The sequence below is a fragment of the Peromyscus californicus genome, unplaced genomic scaffold (assembly GCF_007827085.1).
Source record: "Peromyscus californicus insignis strain IS unplaced genomic scaffold, ASM782708v3 Scaffold_23__1_contigs__length_62951481, whole genome shotgun sequence".
Classification (NCBI taxonomy): Eukaryota; Metazoa; Chordata; class Mammalia; order Rodentia; family Cricetidae; genus Peromyscus; species Peromyscus californicus.
This window is the reverse complement of record NW_026294534.1, coordinates 8,410,583-8,428,287: the sequence shown is the minus strand read 5'-3', so window position 1 is coordinate 8,428,287 and position 17,705 is coordinate 8,410,583. Positions and strand designations below refer to the sequence as shown.

Below are 17,705 nucleotides of genomic sequence, written 5' to 3'. Positions count from 1 at the left end.
AAGAAAAAAAAAAAAGCAGATACATAAGCCATGAAGCAAGCCCTTAGGAACCAGAGAGCAAGCTCCTAGGAACCACAGGATAAACCACCAGAGACCACAGGACAAACCACCAGGAACCACAGAATAAGCCACCAGGAACCTCAGGATAAATCACCAAGAATCACAGAGCAAGCCCCCAGGAACCACAGGATAAACCACCAGGAACCACAGAATAAGCCACCAGGAACCTCAGGATAAACCACCAAGAATCGTAGATCAAGCCACCAGGAGCCACAGAACAAACCACTAGGAAACTTGGGTGAAACTGCCTCCCTAAACAAGGCCTCGTGAAGGCAGGCCCTGCCCACATGGAGAGGACCACCCCAGCAATACCATTCAGGCTAAACTCAAGTGTCACACTGAGCAAACTGCTGGGTGTTGGGACAGGCCCCTTTAAAGGTTTTCTTTTGACTAACTTCACAAAACACCCCCACACAGCCATCTCACTCCCTCCTTAATAGGAATAATTTCAGGGATGTTTGCTGGCTGCTAATGACTTCAACAGGACACTTAAAGTATCTCCTTCCGTCGGTTGACCAGTGGAGACGGCATCCATGCTGTTGTTCTTCGGAAGCACACGGGCTCATCCGATATGCCTGTTCCACAGAAATCTGATTACTAAGCATATGTGGCAATTATACTCCCACACATGCTGCTGTGAAAGCTGCTTAGCCCCGAACACGGGGCCCCCAGCCCTCCTCTGGGAGGAAGGGAGGCATCCACTCTCTGCAACAGAGGTCCCAGAAGGTAGGAGAAGAAAAGAGCACCCATGGGACTTGGCAGGTCATCTTCCAGGCTCCCAAAATGTGTCCATGGTGAAAGACCGCCCCTTGAACACCACCACAGGGGGCATTTGTCCTTTTCTATGTGGAACAGGGATGAGCACTTCATGGGGAGCCTCACACTCTTCGAGAGCAGGCTGGTAGGCCCTCCACAGCAGTCCCTTCTTCCTCAGGCCAGGCCTTCAAGACAGAGGGGTAGGCAGGCACCAGGGCTGGCCCAAACACTCCAGACATCAGGCAGGAGGAAATGGAACCCCTCATCATCATCATCCCCCGCGGAGCATCACGTGTTCTGAGAGAAGACAGCCTCCTCAGGCTGTGCTCTGGAGTTGTTCTTGGCATCTACGTGATTTAGTGGCTGCGTGTGTCCAAAGGCAGCCGGGCCAGCTAAGGGAGACCCATTGGGTCTATCCAGAGACAGTCCTAAGTGTCTCACATGTGGATCTGATAAAAGACCAGGAGAGAGGAGCAGGTCCCAGGACAAGCTGTGGCCTGAGATGATAGCATCCTTCCTTGTGTGGAGACCAGGGAGATCCTTCTCGAGGCCAACGCAGGAAGTTCCATGGAAAGGCAGAGGCCTTGGAGCTGCAGCTGCTCCTGCTGATGGCCTTGAACCATCTTACTTCCTGACCCTAGACATAGCTGCTTCCAGTGTTCCAGAGAGCGGAGATGGTCCTGAGGTAGGCTTTACCCACAGGGTCTTACGTTCCTTGACTTGAGGTCTCTGTGATTCCAGTGGATGAGAGCCCAGTTCCCTTTGGGAAATCCCACTAGCACAGCCTGGGGGTGCCACACTGAGAGTCCAGACCCACTCCCCAACACTGCAACAGACCCAAAAAGAACCAAGAAATCCAGGGATTACAGCCCCAGCTAGCTCCTTTTGCAGAGAAGCAGAGGAAGTGGAAGTACAGAGAAAAGGGACCTTGGAGTGGGTAGCGCAGCGGTACAGTGACCTCACCTTTCTGAGTCCAGGGCACCAGTGAGCCCCAGAAAACAGAAGGAAGCTGTACTTCTTGGGGTTCCCATGGCTTCTTCCAGCTGTACCTGCTACCAGCCCCCACACTTCACAAATGTGGAGCCCAGATGATCGAAAGACTCCCAAGTATTGCTCACACCTGGTCACTATGCTGGGTCAGTCCTGGGGCCCTGACAGCTTTCTCTATCCAAGATGGTCAGAGCTCGACACTCAAGCCCTCCCCAAACAGTCCTTTGGCTTGGCAAGGCCTCCCTTGACTTTTGTGTGGCTCACTAGGTGCAGGTCTCCTGGGGGATACCTGAGAACATGTGACTTCAAAACAAATGACTTCACTCCATTCACCAGAGCCCACAGGTCAAAGAATCTCATTTCAGCGGAGTGTGATGACACAGAGATACACTCAACACAACTGCTTCTATTAGTGCCGTAAGACAAGCCACCGAGCAGCCAGGCTGCATGAGCGGGCATCACCCCATCTAGAAAGGTTGGTCTAGGCCTGTTCTCTATCTCCCCGCAGGAGACACCGAGCAATGTCTACAGATGGTTTGGTTGCCATGACTGGGGGTTTCTGCACAGGTAGGTAGAGGACAGGGCCTGCCTGGCACCTCACAGTGCTAAGAAGCAAGGCAGGAGGACCACAAGTCCACAGTGCAAAGTCCAAGTCAATACCACTGGACAGCCAGGACCCTTTCATTCATGGCCACCAGAGCTTCAGAGGACATCAACAAGCCAAAGCCAAGCGTGGAATAGAGGCAAAGCCCTGTTCAAACAAGATCTTATTCCAGACCTCCTCCCCCGATGGCCTCATGGTCCACAGCACTGGGCACATGAGCCTTACAGGGTTGGTAGCTTTGTAGATAAATTTCAGTGGATGTTGGCATGCACCTGGGTCCACTTAGAACACTCAGTGTCATTACAAGAGTTCAGAACCCAGGCAGCCAGTGGCGTCCTCAGTTCCCCCGGCCTATATAAGGACAGTTCATGCTAAGATAGACAGTGTATAAAGCAGCTAAAAACAGTATATAAAAATAAATGGTTCTTCCAGTAGGAAGAATACTCTCATAGGTTACTAGGGCCATGAGCAGTAATACACCTCGAAAATGGTATGATCCACTCCATAATGATCCCAGTCTCCATCATCTAGATCAAAGCACATCCTTCTCTACTCACAGCCGTACCCTGTGTACTAAGGAGCCCACAGAAACAACCACTGACTCCACAGCATCCCCAACCCCAGCAGGTAACACTTGCCTACCTGAAGTGGCAGAGGGTAGGAGGAACAGGTTGGCACAGTCATAGATGGAGGGCACAAGCCAGTGTAGGCTAGGATCTGCTGGGCAGGGTTGTAGAGGATCTGAGGTGGTGGAGATGGGCCATAGGCCAGTTGAGACAGAGGGACCTGTGAAGAAAGAGGAAGTGACTATCCAAGCCGATGCACCCTCAAACCCATTCAAGGCATTACTACAGCTTGGTCCTCTGGGGAGCCCTAACCCAAGCCATGAAGAATAGGCCAGCCCTCTCTTCATGACTTCACAGAAAGTTCCACATCCTTACATATGGTCTCTGGGTTGGAGTCACCACCTGGAGCTGCCACCAGAAGAGGCAGCCTGGTAGAGCCCAAGAACTAGACTGTGGGAATTCAGGTTCTAAAGAGACATCCCTAAATTTCCTTGGCAACAAGAAATCTGAGAACAAAGAGCTAAGCAGCAACTCTGGGCTGCAACCAAAGGCCAAAGCCCCAGGACAACTGGCTGAGCACAAGAAGAACAGCCCAGAATGTGTTCTGCAGCCCTGTGGATCTGGAAGAACCCCTAAAGGGCTTGCCATGGACCCTGAAAGGACACAAGGACAATTCTACCCAGTGATGAAAGGGTAGCAGGCCAGAGCTCTAGGGCAGGTTCAGTAGGGCTGGCTCAGAGAGAGGTAGGTGTGGGTGAATTTCAGTTCTCCCATCCAGCTTGTTCAAATGGAATCCAAGCCTACCCAGAACCATGACCAACCCAGGCAATCATGGGCCTCACAGTGACAGGGTAGCTTTGCAGGTGAGTTCCATTCTTAGATGGCGACAAGTTCTGCCGCCTCAGAGGATGGGAGAAGACTCAACCAGCAGGTGATCAAGTACAGTTTCCAGGGCAAGTGATTGGTAATCCGAGTTACCATCTGACATGCCGGTCACTCGGGAGTTTAGGTCTTTTGTCAAGAGAGCCACTGAGCTCTGGGCTATGACCGCCTGGCTGGAAACACGTAGGCTGGTACTACTCACCATGTCCTTGAAGGCTCCCAGGACTGCCGCTGTGATAATGCCAAGGCACAGGCCCAGGACATTCAGCACTGTGGACACCCAGAGCAGCCGGTACAGGTGGACCACATCCTGGCAGCTCCGCACACCCACAAATTCATAGTAGGCAGGGGAGGACTCTGTGCTACGAGAGGGGGAGCAAAGTTACTGCCCTCATCGCTAGAGCGCGGCCAGGTGACCCCCAAGTGTTAGATCTGTGGTTAGATGACCACCACTGAGTGCCAGATCCATGGCCAGTAGACCAACCTATGCGTAGGAACTGTTGTCAGGCAACAGCCCAGGACATCATGCCATAGTCAGGGGACCACTCTGTGAGCTAAAGCTGTGTCTAGCCAGTAAGCCCTCATAGCTTAGAGCCACAGTCATGAACATTACCCCGGGGCAGTCCGGTAGTTAGTAAAGGGCTGGTGGGTAGTTAGTAAAGGGCTGGTGGGTAGTTAGTAAAGGAGCCATGGAAGCTCTCAGCTTCCAAACCGGAGAAACCCAGGAGACTTGGGGCCACTCTGACTCTTGAAGGGAGAGAGCAGAGTGGGGCTTTAGGCAGCCTTACTACTGGCCTTAAGCCTAACCATAATCCCCAACTACAATCTTAAAGCTAGAGTAGTCTTGACACCCCCAAAAACATAAACAACTCTAATCATGAAAGTAGCTATACCCAAACACTTTCCCTGAAGAAAAGCTAACCCTAACAACAAGGCTAAGACCGCTCTAGAGGCAGTCATGGCTATGAAAATAACCCAGAGCCCAAACTTACCAGTCAAATGTCCAACCAAGTGATTATCCATAGTCTTAAAACTACAATTCCAAACACAACCTAAACCCAAAGCCTAAATATATCACTAGTCATAGCCTTAACCCGAATCCTATCAGGTCCCCATTCCAAACCAAAACCAAACCCTAACCCTGGTCCTATCCCTATCCCTCATCCTAACTACAACACCGACAAATTACTAATTCTAACCACAGTGGTAGCTCTAACGATAAAATTTCACCTATCATAATCCTAAGACCAACACCAAATTTAAACCAAACCATAGTTCTATCCATATCCAAATTCTACCATTAAACCAATCCCTAAACGTAAGCATAAACTGGCCCTAGTCCCTAACCCAAGCCCTATCTCAAGTCAAAATCCTAACACTAACCCCAAACGCCTAGCATTAACATTAACCCTAACCCCAGCCCAACGTCACCCCTAACCTTTCACATGACCCTACACCCTCAAACCAAGCACAACCACACGACTGTGGTCTTAACTGTAATTACAAGCATATCCAACCCTAAGCTAGCCCCAACTCTAGAATTAACTTTGAATCTAACTTTAGCCATAGACCTAAGACTAAATTCAACTCAATGCCAACACCAAACATAACCAAACACCAGCCCTAGCCATAGCCTTACCCTTAGCATTAGCCATAATCTGAATGTTCAACCACATGCTAACTCTCCAATAACTAGCCTTCCAATAACCCTAAACCTAAGTTCAATCCTAATTCTAACACTGAACCCAATTCCAACACTAATCCTAACTATAACACCAATAACAACCTAAACCAAGCCATAGTCCTGGGTCTGAGCCTTAAGTCTAACCCCAGACCTAGCTGCAAACCTAAGCTTAACCTTAACATTTATTGTATCTTAATATAACAGTAAACCATTCTCCAACAACCACCCTAACTCTTAAATGTAGCTCTAATACTAACCCTCAAACTCCAATACTAGCCCTAACCTTAAATCCCAACCAGAAAGTCATTCCTAACCCTAACCCCACAGCAAGCCTACATCTAACATAATCTTAAACTCCAACTCTTTTGTTTTTTTCTTTTTCCAGAGCTGAGGACCGAACCCAGGGCCTCACGCTTGCTAGGCAAGCGCTCTACCACTGAGCTAAATCCCCAACCCCTAAACTCCAACTCTTAAGACAAACCCTAACCCTCATCACACCCAGTATCCCAACACCACCCCAAACTAAAACTATGCTAGCTTTGCCCTAATAATAACCCCCTACCCTACAATTAAACTTAAATTCAATGTCAAACCTAACACCAACCCTAAGCAAGAATTCAGAAAACAACACAATTCTAAAGCTAATCCCAAAGCCAATCCTAATCCTAAACCCTAGCTGTGACCATAACCATAGATAGCTACCAGCCAAAGCCAGCCCTAGACTTAAACCTAGGGCAGGCCCTGGGCCTATCCCTTAACCAAACTTCAACCTTAGCTCTAGTCCCAAAATTATAACTAGCCCTTCTAGGTCCTAATGTCTACCCCTAACCTTAACCCTAATGCCAAACACATTGTCACCCCAACATTAATCCTAAATCTCAACTCCAATATCAACCCTAACCTTTCATATAACCCTAAGGTCCCAAACCAAGTATGACCACAGTCTTAATTACAAGCATAGCCACAGTCCTATAACCAATCCTAACCCATGTCCTAGCCCTAAAACTGACTCTAACCCTTGTCCTAGCCCTAAACTTAACCTAAGCATAGCCATAACCCTAACCCTAAGGCCAAACACCAATGCCATCTAACTCTAGGATGAACCTAAACCCAAAACTAACCATAGCTCTAAATCACAACCTGAACACCAAACCATAGTTTTAACCTAGTCTTGGCAATACACTGAGCACTCTGTTGTTTTTCAAGACAGTGTGTAGCCCTGGCTGTCCTAGAATGAGCTCTGTAGACCAGGCTGGCCTTGAACTCAGAGAGATCCACTTGCCTCTTCCTCCTGAGTGCAGGGATTAAAGGTGTACACTACCATGCCCAGCTTGAATTTAACTTTAATCAAAAACCTAATCCTAACTCAAATATCAACACCAATTCTCTATTTAAACTAGCCCTGGCCCAAGGCCTAGTACTAACCCTAATCCTAACCCAAACACTAACCCTAACTGTAACCATAACCCTATCCAAAACCTTAACTATAAGCCATAACCCAACCACGAACTTAACCCTAAACTTGAACCTAGACTTCAAAACAGAGCAGCACCCCTAAGCCTACCTGTATTTCAAGCCAAATTCTAACAGTTCACCTTACTATAGCCTCAGCCCTAACCATAACACTATAGCCAGCAAAAGCCCTGAATAATCATAATCTAACCATAAACCCCAACACAGGCCCCAACCTGAGCCATTGAACTAGCCCTACCGTTAACTCTAACTAGATAAAACTCTAACATCAGTGTCAACCTTAACCCTGACACAAAGCCTGCCCTAGCTCGAGCCTTAGTATTAGTGCAAACCAAACCCTCACCTAGAGCTAGCTCTAACCCTAACTAAACCCCAATAATCGTCATAACTAACTCCAAATCCAAAACTAATGACCCTAACCTAAACCCTAGAAATGACTCTGGTCCAAACCCTGACTAATATACAACCCAAAGGACAACGACAACCCTAAACCTAACCACAATGGTAACTCTAGGGTAATACTAACTAACCCCATCCTAGCCCCGGCCTTAGCCTTTGACATATACCCCAACACCAACACCAGCTTAAACCAGCCTAACCCAATCCCTAATCTAAACATCAAATTCAAACCCAACACTAAACTTAACTCCAACTCCCCCCAAAAAAACTTAACTCCAGCTCTTGCCTTAGTGCTAACCATGACATAAACCCTAAACCTTAACCCTAACCCTAACGTTAGCCTTAGCCATACCCTAACTCTAACCGTAATGCCAAACCCAACTCCACTACCAGCTGGAATTCTACTTCTAGCCCTAATAGTAACTCCCAACTCTATCACTTTAACTCTCACCCTCACAGATCTAGAAAGCCAGTTAAAGGGGACCATTTAAATAGTGACACTTCTTTCTAGTCACCAAGACATCATTCAGACATGGACACCCTACAAGAATCACACTAGAGTGGTCCTCCCCACCACTGAAGAGCAGCAGATGGTAATCAGGCCTGGCATAAAGCACTGAGGTCCGTCCAGAGACCTGGGGAATGTTTCCAGTGGGGAGGATATTCGTGTGAGGTGTGGCAAAGGCCTAGAGCCCCATAGACAGACCCTGAGAAGCAGCTACACCAGCAACCCTGGGGCTCCCGGTACCTGGGGCCTCTGGCTCCTCCAATGCTGACTTCTTATCTCCTCCCACTTCTCAAACTTGCAAACTTGAAAACTTCTCAAACAAGTTAGAGACCTCTCAACTTCTCTGGGGATTCATTTGGTGGGGCTAGCCAGGGAGGCTCTACCAGGCTCACAGTGGGGTGGAAAGTGGACACAGGATGTCCCAACTTACTACGCCCTGGGCCCTTAATGACCAGAGCAAGCACGGTGGCTGAGCTACCTTCCATGCCAGAATTTTCCATGTATATCATAACAGAAAGCTGCAGGTGGATCTCAGCCCTGACAGGGAGCAGAACAGAACTGAGATGTGTTGGTGGCTAACTGGTGGTCAGCTGCCTCAAGGTATGCGACAAACAGAGTCCAGGCCATGTTTAAGTACTTCCACACTCTGTGTGTGCTCTTGGGTGGAGACCCGATCACTCCAAGAATCCACTTTTCCACTGCTGAAACTAGATCCAAAGGAAGAAACAGAAAATGCAAGTAGATATAGGAAGGGAGAAATGGGGGCCTCTCTCATGGACAGATGTCTGTGCAAGGTTTCACTTCTGTGCATGTGAGTGTGTATGTGTATGTGTTTACATGCCGAATATGTTTACATGTGTGTGCAGACTCCTGATGCAGCCTTACCTCCCACAAGCATACAGGTCACAGCAGTAACATGTGTTGCTCCTCACTTTCAGCTGACACCTTCCACTCAGAGAGTAGCAGGTGACCTGTGGTAGAGACAGGCAGGTTCATACTTTATCCTACATAGACAGCAGGCAGCCTAGGTCTAAAAGCAGGGCTGCATTACCAGGACCCTCCCTGGTTCATGGCAGGCTGGGGGGGGGGGCAGAGTTGGGCAGGGCAGGACACAGGATAGAATTAGATAGGGCAGGACTGGGCAAAGCAGGACAAGATATGGCTGGACAGGACAGCACTAGGTAGATCAGAACAGGACTAGGTGAGAATCCCCACCCACATCCCCCAAGCATCTATCATTGACATCTTTTTTCTGGAATGTTCAGCGCATGCATTTTCAACCTTCTACAGGTCTGAAATCCCCACAGCACTAGTGTAGACAGCCCAACTGAGCCACTGGCCAGTGCCCACCTGGGCTGGTCTCATAGGTTAACTGCTGGGAGCACTTGTTCTTCCTGGCATCTCACTCAGCTTAAGAGTGAGGTCACACTACAGCTGTCACCAGCCCAGAGAGAGCCAGAGAGTCCCTTGAACACTGCACATGTGTGATCCCAGTGTTTCATGGCAATGATTAAGTCAGTGAAAATGCTAATTGGAATGCTAATTGACCACACAGAACTGGACAGATGAATCCTAACACTGTGTCAAAGAGGAAAGGGTGCAGCTGTGATTCCAAAGAGAGTGCCACCGTGCATTGAACTGTCACGGACAGCTCCTAGCTTTCAATGACTTGATATCCACACAGCAGGAAGATAGGTGAGAATTAAGACAGCCATTTTAACCAGACCCAGAAGACTTGGGGGATACGGAAACCACGTGGGCCAAAGGGGCTCACCTCTGTCTGATAGACATCATACAAGTACCCGGTCCCACTGGAGTAAAACTGGCACCTTCCTGCGCTGAGAGGTCTTGGTTCCTAGAGAAATAAATGTAGATGGGACAGACTGGTCATCCCCAACCAGGAGTGGTCATTTCAGGCTTGCCTTCCATGGACTGGAGCAGGACCAAGGCCACACCCATTATTGCCTGCATAGCAATTGTGTGTGTGTCGTCCAGAAGGCTGCAGAGGAGAGAATTACAGACACCCTCCATCTACCTGCTGGGCACACACATCAGCACAAGGACAAGGGGAATGCTGCTGAGCGGGCCAAGGGGTGGTCTATATCTCGCCAGAGGCACTAGGCTTCTCTCTTCCTAAAAGAAAAAAATGAGTTTCTTCTACTAGGAAGGGAATAAAAGATTTGGGACTGATTCACTCATCCATCCAAACCACCCATCTATTCACTTAGACGTCAATCATCCATCCATTTTCTTCCTTCCATATGTCATGCCCTACCACTTGACACAAGCTCATCCATTCCTAGCTTACCACGTCCCCACTCCTGTGTCTCCAACATTCATGGATCCAACATAGCATTGAACCACGAGGAAGCCAAGGTAAGCTAGAGCTGTAGGTGAGTGAAGCGGGGCGGAGCAGCAAGTAGGCAATTTCTACAATTGCTAAGGCAGAAGACAGTTGGGGCCTGGGACTTAAAGTGCCATAAGGCCATATAGTCTGTAAATGCTTCTTCGGGTTCATTTTCTGTATCAATGCCATTTCTCAAAGCACTACTCCTGACCTAAGTGGGGTCTAGAAACCACAAGTAATTCTGGCAGCAGACGAAGAGTCATTCACGAGTAGTAGGCAGCAGTTACGGTGGGGCAGAGCAGCTGTGTGCCAGGCTGGGCGTGGACGGATTCAGATGGGACGCAGCCCTATTGGCCCCGGGTGATAGATGAGGGGAGCAGACGTGACAGGTACAGGGAAGGCAGTGAAGACAGGTGGCTGCAGTTGGGACTGGAGAGCTGGCTTCAGGGTCCTCAGACTTGCATGGCCTTCATCACAAGACTCAGATTCCTTCCCCAGTGGATTTTCCAGGGAGAGATAGATGACGGTGTGAAGTGGGATAGAGTCTTCACACCGTCTTCCCAAGTGGTGGCAGCTTAGTGTGTATTCGCATGTGATAACAGTGGCCTCAGAAGCAGACCCCAATGAGTCACCAACAGTCTGGCCACCCACTCCACAGAACTGTAACCGACCGCAGGACACCAGGGGTCTAGACTTTAGGGTGACTGGATGATACTGTGTGTCAGGGCCCAGCCAGTGCTGCTCATGTGGACCCTCTGCTGGACTCTCAACCACACTGGCCACTCCTCAGAGGTCCTGTCCTATCTACACACAAAGTCAGGTACACGGGGATGGGTACAAACAGATGGGCATGCTCAGGTGGTTGCATGCGGCAGGTACACAGACAGATATGCAGACAGACAGACTACCTTCTAGACTCTTCTCATCAGTGAAGCCAGGAAGGATGAGTAGCATCCTTTCACACCTATGGCTGCAGGCAGGAGACTTTACTTACCTGGAGACAGAAGTCTTTGGAAGGTGACTTCTCCCAGACAGGCACCAAAGAGCTGAGAGGGCATGGGACTAAGGAAACCTTACCCTACACAGGGACAGAATCTCAAGGCAAGACAGGCACATTCTTTTGGGAGCACTTTAGTCTATACACCTGTCCAGGGAAGGCAAATGGTCAGATGCCTGAACACCAAACTGCAGGTACTGGGGGAGCTACACGCACCTGTACATACATACATACAGAGGAGTGCATACGTGCAAATGCACATGCACAGAATTCCTACCTGGTTGGTACATATCAAGCCATTCATCATCCTCATCATCCTCATCGTCATCCTCATCATCATGTCACTCACATCTCATATCACACCATATGATGCTACTCATCATCTCCTGTGTCGCAGCACATTGTACCACACCACATTGTGCCATAGTACACATCATTCAGATCACAGCCTACCATGTTGCCACTCCACATCACAGCATGTTTATATCACATGACATCATGCTCTGTCACCTCCTCCTACATCACGGTCTATTTATTCTCTCACACCATAGTCTATACCACATCACGCTGCACACACCATGTTCTATTGTGCCTTTTATATTGTGCCTATTATTCACGCTACAGCACACATCACAACAGAGCATGTCATGTGACATACTCCACGTACTTATTCCTTAATTTGATCTGCTGCATTCAACAGGAAGCCTGGCGGCTCATCATTTGCCTATGGCACCTGGGAACCTGCCTGACCCCATAGCTGCTAAACAGGCGAATAAACACACCTGTTCAGATTAGCTACAGGTCAAACAGATGCAGGCAGGGTTCCCTTCCATGGTCCAGAACTGTTCCACTCACAGGACTCTACATCCTCTTAAAGTCCGTTTCTTACAGATAAGAAGATTTTTCATCTATGTAGCCCCACATTAGCAACCATCTTCGAAGAGAGAACACGGAACTGTAAGCACATGCAAGAGCAAAGTCCGAGATTTCACAGTGCACTTGGCTTTAAGTGCGGTGAGTGTGCTGTGGACAGTCACCTGGACACAGAGCTCCAGAACTGAGGGGGTGGGGACAAGAGTTCCCTAGTGGTTGGGGAGGATTGGGTAGGGGCAGAGGGTAACTGAAATAGTGAGGGATGTTTGTATCTGCTGTGTGTTTGTGCCTGCTGTGTGCGTGTGTGTCTGCGCATGCATGCACCTATTGGGTGTGGTTGTTTATGCTTACTGTATGTGGTTGTGTATGTTTATGTCTGCTGTGTGTGGTAGTGTCTGTTTGTGTCTGCTGTGTGTAGCATGTGTGTTTGTGCCTGCTCGTGTGGTGGGTATTTGTATTTGCTGTGTGTGGCTGTGTTTGTGCCTTCCACATGTGGTGTGTGTGTGTGTGTGTGTGTGTGTGTGTGTGTGTGTGTGTGTGTGTGTGTGTGTGTGTGTGACCTGTGGGAGGCAGAGGATTGGAGTTGCTGGAGCCAGACTCGGCAAGAAAAGGAAGGACAGCCATGGCAGCTGAGCTGAAGCTGGTGTGAAGATGTCGGAGTCGGGCTCTGTAACTGAAATTTTGTTTCCCACGTGTGCACTGAGCCCTAGAGATAGACTGTGCGCCAGTCAAAGTAGTACTCACAATGTGCCGTGCTGCGAACACGCCATCGACTATGGCACAGCAGAATGCCGCCACGACACCAAAACTGATGAACACGATGGCCGCCACCAGCTAGGAGGAGAAGATAGAGGAGTGTGGGGTTTTAACCTAAAAACAGCCTGGGACACAATCAGAGTTGTGGATGTTTGTGGCGCCCTGGCCAGACCACCACCGCTTTAATTCCACCCACCAGTGACTCAGCCACATACTCGCCCACCGGTCCACTCTGTGGGTTCCGTATCATGAGACACAAGGGGCAACCACTGCATGAGGTATACTCTCTGCCCTCACCTCTTCTCACCCAGCTGCACTGTGCCCCATTTCCAGACACATGAGTACTTGCCCTGGGCCTCCAACAACTGGATTCATTCTGCACCATCCCAGCCTGCAGGGGCTGAGAGTCACATCTGGTCACAGGTGACCGAGTACCTGCCCGTGGTATCTAAACTATCTACTGTAGATTCCAATATATATACAATATATAAAAATGTATGGGTTCAGTTTCTGTAGGATAAATTCCTTGAATATACATTAACACGGTACTTTGACATGCAGCATATTTAGGTTCTTTGCACTCTAAAATTTTAACAAGGAATGCTACACTGTCCTATGAACACACTTAGCCATTGACAATAGAATGTCCACTTTCTTGCATACAGAACAACATGAAATTGGTGCTAAAAAAGATATTTGCCTCAATTTACATTTCTGACTAATATTTCAATTTATACTTCTCTGACTATGAGACTGAAAACCTCCTTATATTTGTTGACCACATTTATCTTCAGTTTTTCTTGTGACACAGTTCCAGATTAACCAAACAAACAAGAAAACAAACTCAGAGGACCCCTGGACCTGAGTGTGGTAGTGCACTCATAACCCCAGTGCTCAGGAGGATGAGGCAGAAGGGTCGTGAGTTCAAGGCCTCCGCTACCCAGTGAGATCCTATCTGGAAAGAAATCAACCTGCATTTCATTCCTGGGAGTGCCCCCCCCCCCCCCCGCCAGGTATTTATAACTTCTTTGTTTGTTTGTTTGTTTGTTTGTTTTTCAAGACAGGGTTTCTTTGTGTAGCTTTGTAGACCAGGCTGGCCTCAAACTCACAGAGATCCACCTACCTCTGTCTCCCAAGTGCTGGGACTAAAGGCGTGTGCCACCACCACCCAGCTTATTTATAGCTTCTAAAACATGTGTGAGCCCTGCACTTCCCGCCACCCCCAGCAGGAGAAATCTGTTCAATGTGTGGGTTTATTGCTCAGTCCTGGGAGTTGCATTAAGTCTTTGTGACTAACCAGCCACAGGGGAGAGAGAAGGACGACCACCAAGAAATAGCAAGCAAAGGCCAGTCATGGTGGTATACATCTATGATCCCCGCAATGGGAGGCAGATGGTGGTGGATGCCATGTGAGTTCAAGGTCAGCCTGGTCTATATAGTGAGTCTGAGGCTAGACCAAGTTAAACAGTAAGGCTCTGTCTCAAAGGGAAAGAAAAGGAGGAGAAAGGAGGAAGGAAATAGCCAAGTATAGCAAGCCACAAGCAGCTCTCTCTTTAGCCTCGGGGGTAGTGTCAGAATTCTTAGGCATGGGGTTGGTCCTTGCACTGGTAATATAGCTGAACCCTGGTGTCCTCTGCCACTCTGTCCTCACTCAACTCAGCTTTTGTTCGACATGAACCCAAAAGTCAGAACTCTGCTGGAAGGAAGGTAAGATCAGAGGCCTCCTCCAAGGTTGCCACCCAAATCCTCCTGTGTGTGTGACCTGAATCCTGATGTAGTCACCCAGCTTCGCAACCAACTGAGCCACAGCAGCATCTGGAGTGCTGCTCACATCCTCTTCTCAGCCTCCAGAGCAGCAGATCAATCAACAAGCAGTCACCAGGAGGCCAAGAGCCTTGGAAACAGATCTCAGCCCAACACCGGAATGCACAGCATGGTGGAGACCCATGCCAGTTGCCTAGGGAAACTAGTCTCCTCTCATAGGGAACTAACAAGATGCGTCACATGCATGCCTGGGGCATGACCATCACGACTTCACACGGCCAGTCTGTCACTTCCACATCCTCCATCCATGTGAATTACACACTCATGAAGCTCCCTCTCCATCCTCCACACTGCCACCCACCCAGTCACAGCCATCAGTCACATGGTTTCACAGCCAACCCTGCCACCTGGGGACAACAAAACACACCTCACAGAGACAACTTGGAGCCTATCCCAATGGGAACATCTCATTCTGAAGCCTCTGGGGCTACCATGCCACCTTTGACCAATGCCGGCTGCTCTCCACAGTTCCTGCCAGCCAACCAAGGGGTCTATCCCAACCAGCACTCTGTCCTCTTCATCCTCCAGGTCTCCAGTCATCCCAAAACCTGAGGGCCGTGTTGTGATAGCGGGAGGAAGCGGCAGCATTAAAGAGGCTAAGCTCAAGTACTAGACAAGAGAGGCAAGCGGGCAGCGCACCACAGAGGCTGAGGGCAGGTGGGTTACCCACACACCTGGTCTCTAACCCCATCAGTCCCCACCACAAGCACGGTTACCCGGCAGCACTGGGGCTGTGGTGGGAGCTGTTCCAGGTGCTGAAAAAAAGTGACCGCACAAAGGCTGCCTGCTTTCTGAAGCAAGGTCTGGAGAACCCAGCCCTTCCAAAAACAGAGCCACGGCTGGGCACCCCTGTGTCCCATGTACAGGAAGCCAGCATTTCTGCTCTGGCCACAAATTGCCACAAGAATTTTCTGTTTCAGAGTGACAGTGCTGTTCCTCCCAGTCACAGAAGTGTCATCTTGAGTCGGTTGGATGCTGAGAACTACTGAGTGAAGGGAACATAGGAAGGGAGGGGATGATGCTTAGCAAAGCTGGGCAGGCACAGAAGCCCTCTCCAGGGAATGTCACTCATCCTCCTCACTGTAGGAGAGCCCTCCCTCTGAGTCTTTCTTTGGTTTCCACTGGAGATTGTCATAATAATAGGCAGAGATAACGGTGAAATCATTTCTAATTAGATTCCACCCTCAGAGTGGACAGATTGGAGCAAGGACAAATGGAGTAAGTGTCTGGGACTTGCCTCAGCCTCCCACGGGAAGTCCAGAAGGAACCAGAGATGGGCTCTGAACTGGCTGAGAGGTGATGGGTGTACATGGGGGTATTGTGCTAGTCTACTTTTGCATATGTTTAAATTTTTTCTACAGTACAATTTTAAAATAAAGGGAACCCAAAAGAAAAGCATTTTGCACAGCTAAACATAGCTATCCTCTCCTTGGCTGAAGCTGCCCGCCTGATGCCATTCCCTGGAACAACCTAAATGCCCCCCCGAGATACAAAATAGTGGCCCCCATTTCTGAATGCTCATTGCAGATACTCTGAGTACCAGCCCTGCCCCAGACAGCACTGAAGTCCAGAGTGGCTCAGTTCCCTAGTACTACAGCACTTATGGTGGGCTCAGGTGTAAGGTGTCCAATACCATTTTTTAATTTCCTTAGTAGGCTTCCCACAGGCCCACAGGCTATTCAGTCTCAGGTTCTCGGCCAGTTGATCAGTGTCAGGTAAATAGATTCCATCTCATGGAATGGACCTTAATTGTTTTTTTAATGGTTGGTTACTCCCATGACACATGTACCACTATTATACCAGTATATCTCACAGGCAGATCACTGTTGTAGGTCACAGGGTTTATAGCTGGTGGTATCAATGATTACGTTCCTCCACCAGGACCATGCAGAGGACCTTCTAGCACCATGAAGGCCAGTCAGCAGGGGTGAAGCTTCCAGCTGTGCACAAGTAAGGTACCCAATCATAAATGTGTGTTAGACTGAAATGTGTGCTTGTTATACAAGGGCAGAAGCAAGAGTATGCAGGAGCCACACACAGCCTATCAGGAGAATCTAAGGACGTGGGGGACCAACTCCACTTGTCCACTGGGGGACCTACCTGCTGCCCTTGACACTACATCGTCTCTGAATCTTTATGCTCAATCTGCCAGGCCCAGAGGAGCCATGGTCAGGGTTTCTGGACTCCACCAGGAAAGGTAAAGCTGCTCCCTGCAAGGTGACACATTCTTGCAGACACAATCCCAAGGAATCCACTGAAAAGCTATCAGAAACAACAAATGAGCTCTATGCCTTGCAGGCTGGGAATGAACTTAGCAAAAGCCACATAATACCCTTTGATGAATAAAACTAGGAATAACGTTAACAAAGTTAACAAGATAACCAAAAACATTTGTGAAAGAAGTTTAAAAAAAAAACATGCCAGACAAATGGGGAATGGTTGTATTCCTGGGATTGAGCCCTCTGCCTTCTGCCTTAGCACCGCACATTTAGCACGGTCCCTACCAGAGATCTTGCTGTGAAGATTCAACCCATGATAATTACAAGGGATCTTGCTTAAGCCGAACAACCTGGAAATGCAGAACAAAGCCGGAAGACTCATATCCTGATTGCAGAGAGTATGACAAAGTTGAAGAAAACAAAATGGTGTGGCTCATAGGCAGACTCATAGACCAGTGGGGCAGAACCAAAAGCCCAGAAACCAGCCACATACTTACGGTCAGATGACTGACAGAGGCACCAAGCCCATTTGATGGAGAAAGAACAGATTCCAATCTCTCATGCATCACATCCAATCTGTCAGCCCAGCTAGGTCCTACACATCTTGCACAAGAGCCAAGCCAGATAGCTAGCCCTCAGCCCTCAAAGAAACTTGTCTTTGCAACAGATGGACAACTGTTCAAAATGCAGAGAACAAGAAGTCATGAGGTTACTAGCTCTGATTGATACTTCTACAGCACAACTCCTATACCTAAGGCTTGAAGAGC

The 17,705-nt window shown here is 48.8% G+C and overlaps 1 protein-coding gene across 3 annotated transcripts in view; it reads right to left on the bottom strand.

Moving 5' to 3' along the window:
• The window catches only part of Tmem255b (transmembrane protein 255B), a 44,279-nt gene that overhangs the window by 14,952 nt on the left and 11,622 nt on the right, over positions 1-17,705 (bottom strand). For 2 of the 3 annotated variants that reach the window (XM_052751717.1, XM_052751719.1), the window contains exons 4-8: positions 12,884-12,973; positions 9,697-9,777; positions 8,808-8,893; positions 4,061-4,220; positions 3,053-3,196 (exon numbers count right to left, since the gene is read on the bottom strand). In XM_052751717.1, the coding sequence (XP_052607677.1) occupies positions 3,053-3,196; positions 4,061-4,220; positions 8,808-8,893; positions 9,697-9,777; positions 12,884-12,973 (561 nt within the window). The remainder of the gene's footprint in view (positions 1-3,052; positions 3,197-4,060; positions 4,221-8,807; positions 8,894-9,696; positions 9,778-12,883; positions 12,974-17,705) is intronic. The other variant, XM_052751718.1, reaches the window with a different exon arrangement.